The sequence below is a fragment of the Tachypleus tridentatus genome, chromosome 7 (assembly GCF_004210375.1).
Source record: "Tachypleus tridentatus isolate NWPU-2018 chromosome 7, ASM421037v1, whole genome shotgun sequence".
Classification (NCBI taxonomy): domain Eukaryota; kingdom Metazoa; phylum Arthropoda; class Merostomata; order Xiphosura; family Limulidae; genus Tachypleus; species Tachypleus tridentatus.
This window is the reverse complement of record NC_134831.1, coordinates 142,432,109-142,447,880: the sequence shown is the minus strand read 5'-3', so window position 1 is coordinate 142,447,880 and position 15,772 is coordinate 142,432,109. Positions and strand designations below refer to the sequence as shown.

Here is a 15,772-nt window from a genome sequence, read left to right as displayed (position 1 = left end):
TAACATTTTTTGCCCTTTTTAAGAGTCACTTATTTAGGTTTGAATGGTAGAAGTGCAGTAGTTTTACATATACGATATTCTTAATTTGAGTGGAACAACCAATACACTAGCCAAGGGGTTAAGGTGAAAGCTACAAATTTCAAGCACAACCTAATATCATTTTCAACTTCTAAGGAAGGCAACTTGCAAGTAATACTTACTGCTTGTGTTGGTATTTTAATCTAACAACGTTATTGACAAACACATTTATAAACGACCCTCCAGTTTAAAGTGAGTAGCGTATTAGAGGCATTTTGCTTGCTCTAGCCTTGGACCTCAGAGAACACAGTTCATCGCACTTGAATTCGGACGTGTAGACATAGAGTTTTGTATATTGAACACTTACAGCAGTTTAAACACGTTTGAAACTTTCTTGAAATACAGTGCTTTATTTGATGAGTTCAATCATTATCGTCATTCGCAAAAGCCCTTAAGTGGCATAACGGTATGTCTTCGGAATTACAACGCTACAAACTGGGTTTCATGATAAGTAGAGTACAGATTGCTCATTGTGTAGCATGGTGCTTAACTTCATATAAACAAGTGAACAAAAAATAATAGCGAAAATGAATTCAACAAAAAACGTCATACTACATAAACCTCAAAGCAATGACAACGTATGCACCACAGTTTCCGCGTTGTCGTAATGTAAGGTAACACTGCATCTTCTTTCTTTAATATACTGCTAGAATTCAAAATTCACCTTAGAAAACCAAACGACTTACTGAATTTTCGTGTTTAATTACCTTCTATTGATCACATACCAACTGTATATTTTGAATTCTCCCAGCTTTTTTACAACTCGCCACAATCACGCTAAGGTTTTAGATCTTAACCTGTTTTAATAGATCCCTAATTTACTATTGACCTAGATAACTAGTTAATCTCCAAAAACCTGTTTCGCTGCTACAGCCTACATGTAATGTCTGCAGAGTTTTCACCTAACTTTAAATCCACTCCCACTGCAATCTTGAAAGCATAAAAACCTCTTATAAAAATAATATTCCTATATGTATATATATATAAACTATTACCATAAGCCTTAAACTTGTTTTAATTCCATGTTGTTAACGACTTTATACGGCAGACTAGGATATAACATCATAAAGTATTTTAACAATGCTTATTATGCATTAAGAAGTTTCTGGAAATAAAAAAAATGTACTCGAAGTTCCACATATTTACTTTTTTTGTTTTGTTTTTAAGTTTTCCTTTTTCTTGCAAGTACGGAGTTTACGCTTTATTTTCACCTGTGTTTTTTACTATTTCAAACTGAAATTTTTTCTTATTTAACTGAAAACTGTCAACAATGAAACAAAAAAGTCAAACAATAGTTTTGATTGGAACCGATTTGATCCAGTTAAGAACTGCCATAAGAGTAGATTTTCTCAAGTTTTATGAATCAATTATTTTAAGTTCTAGAAATAAACCAGCAAATTAAAAAAAATACTTGGTATTTTCAAACGTATGTAACAGAAGAGCTAAATGGCTAGCTGACAGACCTCTGACTTTTTGTTTGTTTTTGGATTTTGCGCAAAGCTACACGAGTGCTATGTACGCTAGAAGTCTCTAATTTAGCAGTGTAAGACTACAGATAAGGCAGCTTGTTATTACCACCCACCACCAACTGTTAGGTTACTCTTACGGCTGAAAGGGCGAACATGTTTTGGTGTGACGGAGATTCGAACTCGTGACCCTGCCATTACCATTCGAGAGCCCTAACTACCTGTTTATGCCCTGGCGTTTTAAAATTGCCATTTCTTTGTTGAAACTACCGATCTGCAACCTTTCACCATAACCATCATGTCATATCCGACCCATTAAAAAGAACGTAGCAACTACTTTAAATAATGGACTTATGTAAAATAAGAAACAAATGGCATAACATACTGTTTTATATAAATTATTTTTCACTAAAAATGTTTTCATTTTAGCTTTAAGATGCTACGTTCTATTTAATATTTTCATTCAATAAGAATTAGAACTTACAGTGTAAATTTTTTTTTTTTTTCATTTGTTGTAGTTTAGCACAAAGCTGCGCAGAGACTATACTCCGCTCTCCTTACAAAGAGTACTGAAACCAGTTTCCATGGCTGTAAGTGCCCAGACTTACCGTTATGCCAAAGGAAAAAAAAATGTTTCCTAAGTTTGGTACAGTGTCATATATTTTATATTTTAAATATAAACAAACAACATTTTAATAATAACCTATTACACAAAAATCTCTTTTCAATTATTAAAATGTATTTGTGCAGAAGAAAAAACTGTTTAATGAATAGAGAACATGTTTCTTATTAAAGCAATGGGATAGAGAAAATATATTGTTTGTATTTCAAACTATACGAATACTTGTTCATAATCACAAGCATATGTTTAAAATAGTATACAATAAGCATTTCTAACTTTTGTTAGTTAAATAATATCATACATATCATATTGTCCGTGGTATATTTACTAATGGCCAAGCTTAAAATTCCAGTGAAGGTGAGCCACTTTATCTCTAAATACTGGTTCCACAAAAAGAAAAATATACGAAGAAATAAACAGTGCTGTACCAATTTTAATAATGCAAGAAACGTGTTTAATTACACAAACAAACCAGTAAGTTCAATCAGAAAACAGGTGTTTGAATAATGCTCAACATATACTAGAACAAAAAGAAAAGTAATGTAATAAGGCAAATTTTTAATTCAAGTTTTATGCATAAGTTTCCAAGGTTATTATAACAATATGAACATTTAGTTGTTTTCACGTAGTTAAAAGAATAACATTCAATTGATTTTTTATAGTTAGAGAGATAGAGAAAATATATTGTTTGTATTTCAAACTACACGAAAACTTGTTCTATATCGTAAGCAAATGTTTAAAATAGTATAAAATAAACATTTCTCGTTCTCCAGTTCGAGTATTTAGTCAATTTTACATAAGACTTATTCATGTTTCGAATATACGAAAATATACGAAGAAATAAACAATGATGCACCAATTTTAGTGATGAAAGAAACGTGCTTAATAACACTAACAAATCATTAACTTCAATCAGAAAACAGGTGTTCGAATTAAGTTCAACGTATACTTGGACAAAAAGAAAAATAATGGAATAAGGCAAATTTTTACTTGAAATTTTATACATAAATTTCCAAGTTTATTATAACGAAAGGAATATTTAGTTCATATTATCGAGTGTTTTAACCATTTGACCATTCCTTTCGTAAAATATTTCACATGATTCACTAAAGTATTCTTGAGTTAAATAATACTTAGGAGGTTAGCAATAGATGTGAAGAAATCCTTGCATCCATCTTTTTTTCTCTTATCCAGTCAAGTTATTTTTAAGTCTCAGTTCTTACTAAAATGTCCAAATGATGTCGTTAGTTGTCGGTGATCATTCTCACTGCAAAGTCTTACGATGTAATGCACTCAAGCTGTGAAGTTATTGCTTCAAAAATCTTCACAATAGAATATATTTTTTAATCATAAACATTTGTTGACTGTGCTGACTCTCGCTCAAGCAAGAAATATGTATTAATATTTCCTGTATTCTAAACATTTTCTAGTATTTACTCTAATGACATAGAATGTAGTTCTTGCCATGAAATTGAAAACAGCAGAACCGTTAACATTGTTGGATAACCTATAGCGTGTAGTTAAAAAGATATGAATATATGTTATTACAGTGTTATAGAAGAATTTAAAAAGCTGTAAAAGCAAAGATAGCAAAAAGATGCATGAAATGTATCTGAAGACACAGGAAAACAAAAGATGTCTGTGATATTCTAAAGAATATTGAACAAAACATTGATACCCTTAGCCATAATGTTTGGGTGTAAAGATTACTCAGTGGGAGATAACATTTGTAAACTTTACATAGAATAGAATTTAAAATGTAGAAAATACATTAGATTGAAATGTAGATTAGAAAATACACGGAAAATTGCATTATTGAAGACGAAAATGTCATAACTGATCGTAACAAATGGTTCATTTTGAATCCCAAACAAAGCTACGCAAAAGCTATCTACCGACCCCAATTTCGCAAAGCAAGAATAGAGGGAAGGGAAGTATTCCTGAACACTTACCGCTATCTTTGCTAATGTTATTTTACCAAAGAATAGTAGAATTCACTAGACCATTATAACACCGCCACGAATGAAATGAGCGAGCATACTTGGTATATTTATTTGTTTTTGAGTTTCGCGCAAAGCTACAAGACCGATACTTAAGCTAATTTACCACTGTATGAATAGATGAAAGGCAACTAGTCGTTACCACCTATTGCCAACCCTTTGGCTGTTATTTTACCAACAAATAGTGGGATTAACTGTAACATTATAACACGCTCACGAGTAAAATCGGCAAGTATGTTTGGTGTCACGGGAAAAAGAACCTACCATTCTCAGCTGACGACTCAACCGCTTGTACCTCTTAGACATGCCAGTCACGGATAAGAAATGGAAGGAAATGGCTCCTAAAGACGACCTCACTACCAAATAAGATAAACGTTGACATGGTTATGGTGATTTGTTTTCCGAATTTTATTCATTAAATAAAAAGGTAACACGATAAAATTTCATGATGTGAAATAGCGATTTATAAAGAGAGAGGTAATAAATTCAAAATTAGAAACGTTCCCAGAAAAAAACTGAAAGAAAGCAAAACATTAGGCACGAAGAGGAAAATAAAATAAAGGTATATACAATGCTGTCTGTTAACGATAATGAACATAAAGAAAACATATGTATTTTGTGTTGTTAAACTCAACCACTAATTTCAATAGAGTGTCGAAAAACGAAGTCCCTCGCAAGTACAGGAGTATGTCTCGGGATTTACAACGCTAAAATCAGGGGTTCGATTCCCCTCGGTGATTTTGCTATAAGAAGACATAAAAATAAAAACTTTTTCAGCATTTAATAGGGTAGATGTGAAAACTCTGAAATCAGCCTAAATACAAGCTGGTCAAAAGTTTACCATGGTCAAAAGACCATACCATAGGTGTCGAAACCCGGTTTATAGCGGTTGGAAATTGCAGACATATCACTGTGCAATAGAGAGCTTAAGAGAGCTGACACAGGTTCCGTTTCTAAATAATTTGACAGCAACTTGTTTACAACATGTTTTGGGTATCTGCAATTATTTGCCCAAATAAGTCAACTTTCTCTTTTATTATGCTGCTCAATTTTGTTTTTTAATCGTCCATTGGAATTGAACTTAGAGGTTTTCTAACTTAATGATGTGTTTTCTATTAATTACCCTTCTCTTCCTTAGAGCCTAGTTATAATTCACATGTGTAGTTTGATTTAATAATCGTAGACAGCTCGTTATAATAGAAATAACAAACCAATATCTTTTCTTGACAAGCTGTTAATTCATAGTTCTAGTTGTATACCACTTTTATTCTATATGTCACTAAAGAGTTAATTTCTGAGTAAAGACGTGTTTAATACTTTCCCCTTATCTTGACTAAGGAAGGTAGGTTCTCAACCTAAATGAATAAAAGCTCTTAATGCTCTTCATACTTTATATACGGGTAGTGAAGACATTAAAAATTATTTTTAAAAAGCTCTCTTTCTAACCATATGAACTCATCAGCAATAACAGACCTGCAAAACGATGTTCCATGAATGTTAGTTTTCATTGTTCTCACCAGATGTCAAGATAATTGTTAAGCATTTAAACAAGATATTATTTTTTCACTGGAGGTATTTAATGTAACGAACTTAAGTCAGAGAAATTCATATTTATTATACCTAATATTAATTTATTTTGAATAATAATATGAAAAATTAGAAACACATCTTCTTCAATACGTTTCATTACATTCGTTGTTTTATTACTTTCCACAACAAGTCCCGAAGAATTAGTTTACAATATTATTTTGTTGTTATCCTTTTATTACCATACACATTAAGTTAATAATCTTAAAGTGAAAATAAAAGTTCTTCGATAATTAAGCACTTAGTCTTTATTACGTGTTAGATTTTCAAAATTAACACAATTTTAAGGATAATTTAAACTCGCGTCATTTCTGTCACTAATATCCTTTCCCTTAGTCACGTTAAGTATGTTAGCACAAACCTAATACAGTATACTATAAGCACGTTAACAGATTGTTTGTTTGTTGTTAAGTGCAAAACTACATAATTGGTCATCTATAATGTGCCTACCAGAAGCAATAAAATCACGTTTTTAGAGCTATAAACCTTTTGGTTTACCGCTGAGCCACAAGTCGGATGAGGATGTTTATTCAACAGGTTTTAATAACGTTAAAAAATTGAAGTAAATTGTTATATAAATGTGGCAGGATTTATTTTAAAAATATATACTATAATCAATCCCCCCGCTATATCCACACAGAAAAGAAATTATCCCCATTTCGCGAAAAGATATTTACTCCTCAAAAGAAAACTCTCGTTTGGGGGAAGGCTTAATTCTGTTTTTGCTCTTTAGTGTTGGTTGCTTAGACATCTCAATTAAAACATATTATGGAAAAATGTTCCAAGTTCTTTGTTTTCTTTGGAACTAGCTTCTACATTGCTATTCTTTCTCATTATGATGGTCATATTTAAGAACTATTGCCAAAACTGCAACTTCTGTTCGAACTGTCATTATCTATGAGAAGCGCCATAAAAGTTATAAAGAAATCCGTTGAAACTACTAAGAATTTTAAAGTCGAACGGAATTGCTATTATTTTAGTTTGTTGAACAATCCATCTCAAGAGAAAAGTTTTTTATTTAAGGTGTGATTCGAATTTATTATTTTAACGATACCGAGAGGTATAACCAGACTATAATTAAAGCTTATAGAACATAAAAACGGTTCAATAGTTGCTCTAGTTTATTCATGTAGGTTTCTATAATCAGTAATTGATATTATTTTTGTCGGTCGATTTATACTGGCATTGTAATGGAGTCTGTATTGTAAATGGTGATTTGCTCCCCATTTGACATTAGGTGGTATGGTTTACGCAAAGGCATGTTTTGACTTTATGTTTTTACTTATTTTTGTGGGTTATTACAACTGTTTTGACGTTATGATTTTACTTAACTTCTAAGTGATCGATTATGTGTTTAAGTTTATTAACGTGTAGGTAATTTATTTTCAGTATTCATTAAAACACTCAAATATTCTGTAAGTGGTTTGAAATCTCAGGGCAGATGAATGTTGGTTTTGATTTCACGACCTCCACATTTTTTAAACTTGACTCGGTTAATATCGAACGAGAGGAGACTAACTGTGTAATCTATTATTGAGTTGTGGTACCTCTTGTTAAAAAAGTGTAAATATTAACAATTTTATTTGTATGTTATTAGTATAATAACATGTATAATAAGTTATGTACTTTGTAGTAAAACTTCAATTCTACGAAACGAAAATTTTTACAAATTTGATTCTGGATTAACTTATGATATCACTTATTTCTAGTGAAGTATTATCTACTTAAAAGGCTAATTTTAAAATTTTAATTTAATTATTTCAAATCTGTGCTTAGTATTTTATAAATTCCATAGAAACATAGTATTACAAATAACCCTACCAACTTACGCGTTACCTTCATTTCATGTTGCGCATACGAAGAATTACATGTAGTAATTCCCCCTCTTATATCAGATTTACATACAACAATAATAACCATTTTGATGACTCAGGCTTACTGAAGAGCGGCTTAACTAGTGCAGTAATAATTTAAAGAAAGTAATTTCGTTATATGTGATCGACAGTCACAGATGAAATTTTTCTATCAATGTCGGTTTCTTAAAACCATCCAACACAATAATTATACTTGAATTACATTAATAAATGGATATATAAAGATAATTCTCTAGATATTATTCTTTCAAAATGTGCGTAAAATTCGCTGTGCACTATTCGCCAAAAAAGTAATTGTTACTGGAATTACTCAACACACCATAATGTGATATGAGTGCAGTTTTTTAAAACAAATGTGGCATGGTATACTGTGTGGAAACAAAAGTATATTCAAATAAAAATAACATAAAATAATAATTCGTGTTTTATCATTTTCTTCATATTAGTGCTATTGTGTCGTAGACAAAATAAATATTAAAACAAAAACAATATTAAGTTGAAAACGTTTATTGAAGAAGATACACTAATTAACTGACACACCAAATATCAATGGATCAACTCAGAAAGTTTCATTAGACGAAAGTAGATCGAAAACTCTGAAATGTACAGAAAAGTATATTTTAGTAACAAAATGTAAGTTTTTGTAATTATTGATCAAACTTTTGTAAACTGTAAGAAGAAAGATAAAACGCCTATTTTCTGACACTTAACGTTTTACTAATCATTATCAAAGCACTTTGTGATTTACTTTTATTTTTTCAATTTCCTTCTTCCGTGTTACTCACTCCGTACTGATTAGACAATAAAATTCGTAGCTGAGAAAAAATAAGAAGTAGACACATTTTTTTTTCATGAGAAAATATTTACTATTGTCAAAGCTGAGGCTTCAATGTAAGAAACCTTTTCCTAAGCCGAGACGATAGCCAGATCACTATTCTCTCAGATGATATTCATATCCCAGCCCTCCCGAACCATTGCTGTAGCCGGGGCCTCCCAGACCTAGTCCGCTGTTTCCAACGCCAAGACCCAACTCTACACCACCGTGGATGATACTCGTGACTGAGGAAGCACCTCATCCCACGGGAATACTACGTGTAGCCAAACCTTCAGTATTTGAAACAGCTCCAGTTGCATTGAAAGCAGCGACAGGTGCTGCGGCAGCGGGAGTACTACCAAGAATAGCAACAGCATCGGGATCGAAAGCAAGAAGTACAGCACCAGATGGACCAACAAGAGTAACGCCTAGCAGACCGAAGTCTATCAGATTAGCACGGTTGTAGGCCAGAAAACCGAGAAAACAAACCGATCTAGATATAAATATTTTATAAAGGTTATGTTGACATTCCTCTTACTATGATAAATAATAAAAGTTTTATATTACTGTTTAGTTGGATTGATACTTCAGTTTATTGAGTTAAGTTGAAGTTATATATAATTACTGCTTTTAAAGACTTATTTGAAAAGCTATTTATTTTCCGTTATGTAAATTAATAATAAAAAAACATGTCTCCTATTTATTTTCATCTTGATTTCAACTACAAAAAAATTTAAACTAAGAGAATAATTTAAATATGAAGAGACATTGTGAAATTGAAAATTTCGCTCTAAATCTGAATAGATTTGATCTAAATAGTTTAATTCTAATATTATATCAAATGGTCACTTACAAGAAATTTCATGGTTTGTGCTGATGTATTCAGATATGGAAAGAAAACTGTACTGTTCGCTTGCTTCTCAGTCATTTTATAGTGTCATCTAGCTCTTGTGAAACTTCTTTTGTTAGATGCCAGTATGTTATTTAAAACTTTTTCACTGTTCACTTCCTTCGTTGAAGGTAATCTACCTTTTTCTATCTCGTTCAATTCTGGTTATTAAGCACCAAATTTATTTTTCTGTTTATTTTCAATACCGTTTTTTTATTAATATTAATGTAAAATAACATAATAATAAGTGTACCTCCAACTGTTGTGAAAAAATTGAAGATTTGATCAACGTAGTTTTCTTAAGTCAAGTTTTGTATAGCGTCCACTGAACTTTTATTGAATGTTTTATTTTTCCTTGTATGAAATACAGATACAATGCATAATATGAGCATACCGAGGTAATTGAATGAAGGCAAGAAATTGTTTGGAAAATTTTTGTTTATAGAACATCGTAGAATAATACTCGAGAGATATTCTTTGAAGTGTTAAACTAGAGGGAAGGTAGATCCTTCCATACCATCCATTGTCATTCTTTGGGTTACTCTTTCTCAAATAACAATGGGACTGACTGTCATTTTACAATACCATAACACAGGTGATGGATTTTGAATCTGTTCATCGCGAGGCGAGTGCTTTTATCACATGTTTAGGTTTCAAAACAGATAAGAACTTACTCATAAACAACATGTAAACTTGTTATTTTATTTTCATCTTCGTGCCTAACGTATTTCTTTTCTTTCTGTGAACGTTTTTGTTTAAATTTATTATTTTTATCTTTATAAATGGCTATTTTACTTAATCAATTTTTATTTTGCTTACTTTTTATTTAATGAATTAAATTCGGAAAACAAATCACCATAACCATGTCAACGTTTGCCTTATCTGATAGTGAGGTCCTCTTTATCAGCAATTTGCTTCCCTTTCTTATTTGGGCCTGGCATGGCCAAGTGGTAAGGGCGATAGACTCGTTAGCTGAGGATGCAAGAAACAAGCTCTACATTTTTAGTTGTGGCGGTAGGTGGTGACGACTAGTTGCCTTCCCTCTATTCTTTCACTAATAAATTGGGGTCGGTAGTGTGCTCCTTTTATTATTGTTTATTGAGATTTACTTGTTGTATCAGAAAACTCATAACAATGAAAGAATATCTTAATTCGTGTTCTTTTTTATTATTATTGTTTATTTAGATTTATTAAGTAACCGGCGATCAGGTGAACGAATATGATAAATGAACAACAACAACTGAAGAAAAAGCTTGTACGTTCATTCGATGAAAGCCTTTTAGCAGAGAAGTCTCCTTTTTTTTAACTCATAGTCTACATATAGTCCATGGATCTCTCTACCTATAAAAAATCAAAAGAATGTTATTCATCCAACTACGTGAAAACAACTAAATGTTCATATTGTTGTAATAATCTTGGAAATTTATGCAGAAAACTTGAATTAAAAATTTGGCTTATACCATTACTTTCCTTTTTGTTCAAGAATACGTTGAACATTATTCAAAACCTGCTTTCTGGTTGAACTTACTCGTTTGTTAGTGTTATAAAGCACTTTCATCTTTTATCTTTAATCACTAAAAGGTGCAGCACTGTTTATTTCTTCGTATATATTTTTTTGTGGATCCAGCATTTAGAAATAAAGTGGCCGACCTTCATTGGAATTCTAAAGCTTGGTCATTAGTAATTATACCACGGGAAATATGATATGCATGATATTATTTAACTAACAAAAGTTTCCACCCCCGACAATCGTTTCATTTATATCGTCTATTGCAAGATGGAAGTTACAATATGTGTGCACGTCATTCGTCATGCATATTTACAGGATATTTGTTAAGAATCTCTTTAGATATTTGCTCTAACTGATTAATTTCTTTTTATTAGTCTACGTGTCATAAAGAACTCCTTAAAAATAGAAGCAGACATTATGGTAGTAAGAAGAAACAAAACTGAAGTGAATGTTGAACTCACATGAATGAGCAAATTTAAAAAAATAATAGATTTATGAATCCATCTGGATCTTTTTAAAACTGCTGAAGTTTTCATTATAATCATAGGATAGAAATTGAAAGTCTTGCGTGACTGACATGTAATATGAAACTGCTGTAACATATAGACTATTATTGGGTATTGCACATTTTCTGATAGTAAAACAGAATCGTTGCATTCTGGATTATTTATAAAAATGTACATTACATTCAAAATGTATAGCAGGTTACTTAATATAATTGTGAAAAGAAAGTCTACGACAAAAATTGAAAAAATACTCAAACTAGAAAATAAGAAATGTTTTTTTTATTTATTTTAAACATTTGCCTGCGATATTGAACTGCTTTCCAAATAGTTTGAAATACAAACAATATATTTTCTCTATCCCATTGCTTTATTAAGAAACATGTTTTTTATTAATTAAAAAGTTTTAATTATTTAAATAATAATTTTAATAATTGGAAAGGAATTTTTGTATAATAGGTTATTATTAAAATGTCGTTTCTTTATATTTAAACTATAAAATATATGATATTAAACGAAACTTAGGAAACAATTTTGTTTTCTTTTGGCATAACGGTAAGTCTGGGGACATACAGCTATGGAAACGGGTTTCAGAACTCTCGGTAAGGAGATCGCAATATTTTCCATTGCGCAGCTCTGTGTTAAACTAAAAGAAATGAAGGAAAAGAGAATTTACACTGTAATTACTAATTCTTATTGAAGTAAAAGACTAAATAGAACGTAGCTTATCAAAGCTAAACTGAAAACATATTTAGTGAAAAATGTTTTTGCTCTTTAGTATAACTTGCTTAGACACCTAGGTTAAAACATTTTATGAGAAAAATGTTCCAGGTTCCTTGTTTCCTTTGGAACTAGTTTCTACATCGCTATTTCTTCTCATTCTTATGGCCATATTTAAGAAATCTTGTCAACACCGCTATATCTGTTCTAATTATAATTATCTACGAGAAACGGCACAAAAGTTATAAACAAATGCGTTGAAACTACTTAGAATTTTAAAGACGAACGTGATTGTTGTTATTCTAGTTTGTTTAACAATCCATCTTAAGAGAAGAGTTTTTTTATTTAAGGTTTGATTCGAATCTTATGAATCTGAATATAAATCTTGTTTATTATTTTAACGATACCGAGAGGAATAACCAGATCTATAATTAAAGCTTATAGAACATAACAACGGTTAAGTAGTAGTTCCAGTTGATGCGAGAAGGTTTCTCTAATCAGTAATTGATATTATTTTTGTCGGTTGATTTGTATATCCATTGCAATGAAGTCCACACCATACTGTAAATGTGGTTTACTCCCTATTTGGGATTAGGTGGTATGGTTTACTCAACATGGAATGATATGGTATTATGGGTTATTTACTACTATTTTGGCGTTATGTTTTTACTTATCTTCACTGTGATCGATTATGTGTTTAAGTTTAGTAACGTGAAGACAATTTGTTCTTAGTATTCATTAAAACACTCAAATATTCTGTTAGTGGTTTCAACTCTCAGGGCGCATGAATGTTGGTTTTCATTTCACGACACCCACATAATTATTCAAACTTGACTCGGTTAACATCGAACTACAGGAGACCAACCGTGCAATTTATTATTAAGTTGTGGTGCTCCTTGTTAAAAGAAATCTAAATAATATTAACATTTTTATTTGTATATTATTAGTATAAATACATGTATAATTAGTTATATACATTGTAGTAAAACTTCAATTCTACGAATTCAAATTTTAACAAATTAGAATCTGTGATAACTTATGATATCACTGTACTTCTAGTGAAGTATTATCCAATTAAAAGGCTAGTTTTAAAATATTAATATAATGATTCCAAATCTATACTTAGTAGTTTATAAATTCCGTACAAACATAATATTTCATATAACTTTACCAACTGATGCGGTACCATCATTTAATATTGTGCATACCAAGACTTATATGTAACAATTTCCTCTGTTTTATAAAATTTATATTCACCAATAATACCTATTTTAAACACTTTTTTATGACTCATACCTATTAGTGTGAAGCTTAAGTGGTGCAGTAATTATTTTAAGAAACTAAATTTCGTTATTTGTGTTCGAAAGTCACAGATGTAATTTATCTATGAATGTCGTTTTCTTAAACCCAACCGACACAATAATTATACTTGAATTACATTAATAAGTTAATATGTGAAGATAAAATTTCGAGACATTATTCTATCAAGTTTTGCCGGAAATTCGTACTTTGTACTTGCTGTGCACTATTCGCCACAAGAAGAAGTCCTACATGAATTACTCTATACACTATAATGTGACATGAAAGTAGTTTTTAAAACAGCTGTAACATGGTATTCTGTGTATAAAGAAAAGTATCTTCAACTAACCACAACATAAAACAATAACTCGTGTTTTATCATTTTCTTTATATTGTTGCTATAGTGTCGTGGACAAAAGAAATATAAAAAAGCAATGTTAAGTTGCAAACGTTTATTGAAATAGATTAATTAATTTACACCCCAAATATCAGTGGATCAACACCGAAAGTTTCAGTAGACGACAACAGATCGAAAACACTGAAATGTACATAAAAGACATAAAATATGAATTCTTATGATTATTAATCAATCTTTTGCAAAGTTTAAGTAAAAAGTTACAAAGACTATTTTATTAGACTTAACGTTTCACTAGTGATTATCTAAAGTACTTTATGACTTACTTTAATATTGTAAAGTGTGCTTCTTAAATATTACTCACTCAGCACTGATTAGATAATAAAATTCGTAGCCGTGAAAAGCGAACATTATGAAGTAGGTACAGTTTCGTTTCATTAAAAAAATATTTACCTTATGTCAAAGCAGAGGCTTTAATGTAATAAAGCTTTTCCTAACCCGAGACCATAGCCATATCCTAGTCCTCCCAGACCACATCCATATCCCAGTCCTCCAAGACCATATTCATATCCCAATTTTCCAAGACCATACCCATATCCCAGTCCTCCCAGACCATAGCCATATCCGAGGCCTCCCAGACCTAGTCCGTAGGCACCAACTCCAAGACCCAAGCCTACACCACCGTGGTTGATACGGGTGACGGAGGCAGCAGCACGTCCAACGGGAATGCCACGTACAGCAAAACCTTGAGCAGCGGCAACAGCGCCAGTTGCGCTAAAGGCAGCGACAGGTGCTACGGCAGCGGGAGCTACAGCAACAGCAGCGGGATCAACAGCAACAGGTGCAACAGCAGCGGGAGCGACACCAACAGGTGCAACACCAGCTGGACCAACAAGACCAGCGCCTAGCAGACCAGCATGGGTGTAGGCCAGAAGACCGAGAAAAACGATCTAGTAAAAAGAAATAAAAATTTGTTTTATATTTTTATAGAGTTCAAGCGATTGGAACGTCATCGGGCTAAACGTAATAAATTGGAACTTACCAGAGTGTTCATGGTTACTGCTGGTGTCTTTAGTTCTCAGAAAGAAATGTGTTGTTCTCTGATTTCCAAATTCTTTTATGCTCTCATTTTGGTTTAGAAGAATGCATATGTTTAGTTCTCCATCTATAATTCACACCTTCCTTTGAAGGTGGTCAACTTTTTCTTTCGTTTTCCTTATCTTGCAGATTAACTATACGTACTACATGCCCACGCATTTCTGGCTCGTGTTTTCACCTTTAGAAATCGCTGATATTTTATTGCGTCAAACTAATTTACGTTAAGTAAAACATCAGGGTCAACATGCTCTATTCGTAAGTTAGCTTGTAGTACTTTTGGCTTGAGCTGTATTGAAATTGAAATTGAACCCAAAATTCTAAAAAAGAAAAACAAAAAACAGCTTTTAATTTTACTTTAGATTTTATACATGTAACCACTGCATGGTAAGATTGTTTTATAGTATTTTGTTCTTCTAGGCTGAGTTAATGTTGAGTAACTACACTCTCGTTATAAATTATTAGACTTATTTTAATATTTTCTTAGATGATAAATATCCACGAATAGTTTACTGGCTCTGTTCTTTGTAGCTTGCTAAATCTTTACTGTAGACCTGTCTTATGTAAAATATTTATTTGCTGTCTTTCTGTTTCATAACGATGTTTCTATTTCTCTAATAAAGTGACAGCGCTGTAAAAAAAAAAAGCACACAAAGAAAAGAAGACTCTGATGGAGGTATATTTTAATCTATTTTGTGAATGAAACATTTAGATAGTCAATTACATGTCTATATATATTACCAATATTTGTCATCACCATTAAATAGATTACTCAGTCTCAACAAAACTTTTATATAAAGAAATCATAAACAGATTATGATTAGGTGGATTAGGAATCGTTAAGAAGTACAGAAACTAGTCCAAGCAAAATATAAATGTTATATTTTCAAGTTTACAACTAGGGTTTCTAAAAAAGTTAAAACTCAATTCGATATAGTTCTTACATTATTTACTTTGGAA

At 31.5% G+C, this 15,772-nt stretch overlaps 1 protein-coding gene across 2 annotated transcripts; it reads right to left on the bottom strand.

Annotated features, from left to right (window-relative positions):
• Positions 1-13,799: 13,799 nt before the first annotated feature.
• On the bottom strand, positions 13,800-14,921 carry LOC143258144 (uncharacterized). 2 transcript variants are annotated; one of them, XM_076517159.1, is made up of 3 exons: positions 14,760-14,921; positions 14,171-14,667; positions 13,800-13,900 (listed from the first exon to the last, which is right to left on the bottom strand). In XM_076517159.1, exons 1-2 carry the CDS (start codon positions 14,769-14,771, stop codon positions 14,191-14,193), a joined length of 489 nt encoding a protein of 162 aa, XP_076373274.1. In that variant the 5' UTR covers positions 14,772-14,921; the 3' UTR covers positions 13,800-13,900; positions 14,171-14,190. The 2 variants fall into 2 exon arrangements, with proteins under 2 accessions (XP_076373274.1, XP_076373273.1); XM_076517158.1 differs by lacking the exon at positions 13,800-13,900 and having other exon boundaries at positions 13,920-14,667; positions 14,760-14,920.
• Positions 14,922-15,772: the final 851 nt, after the last annotated feature.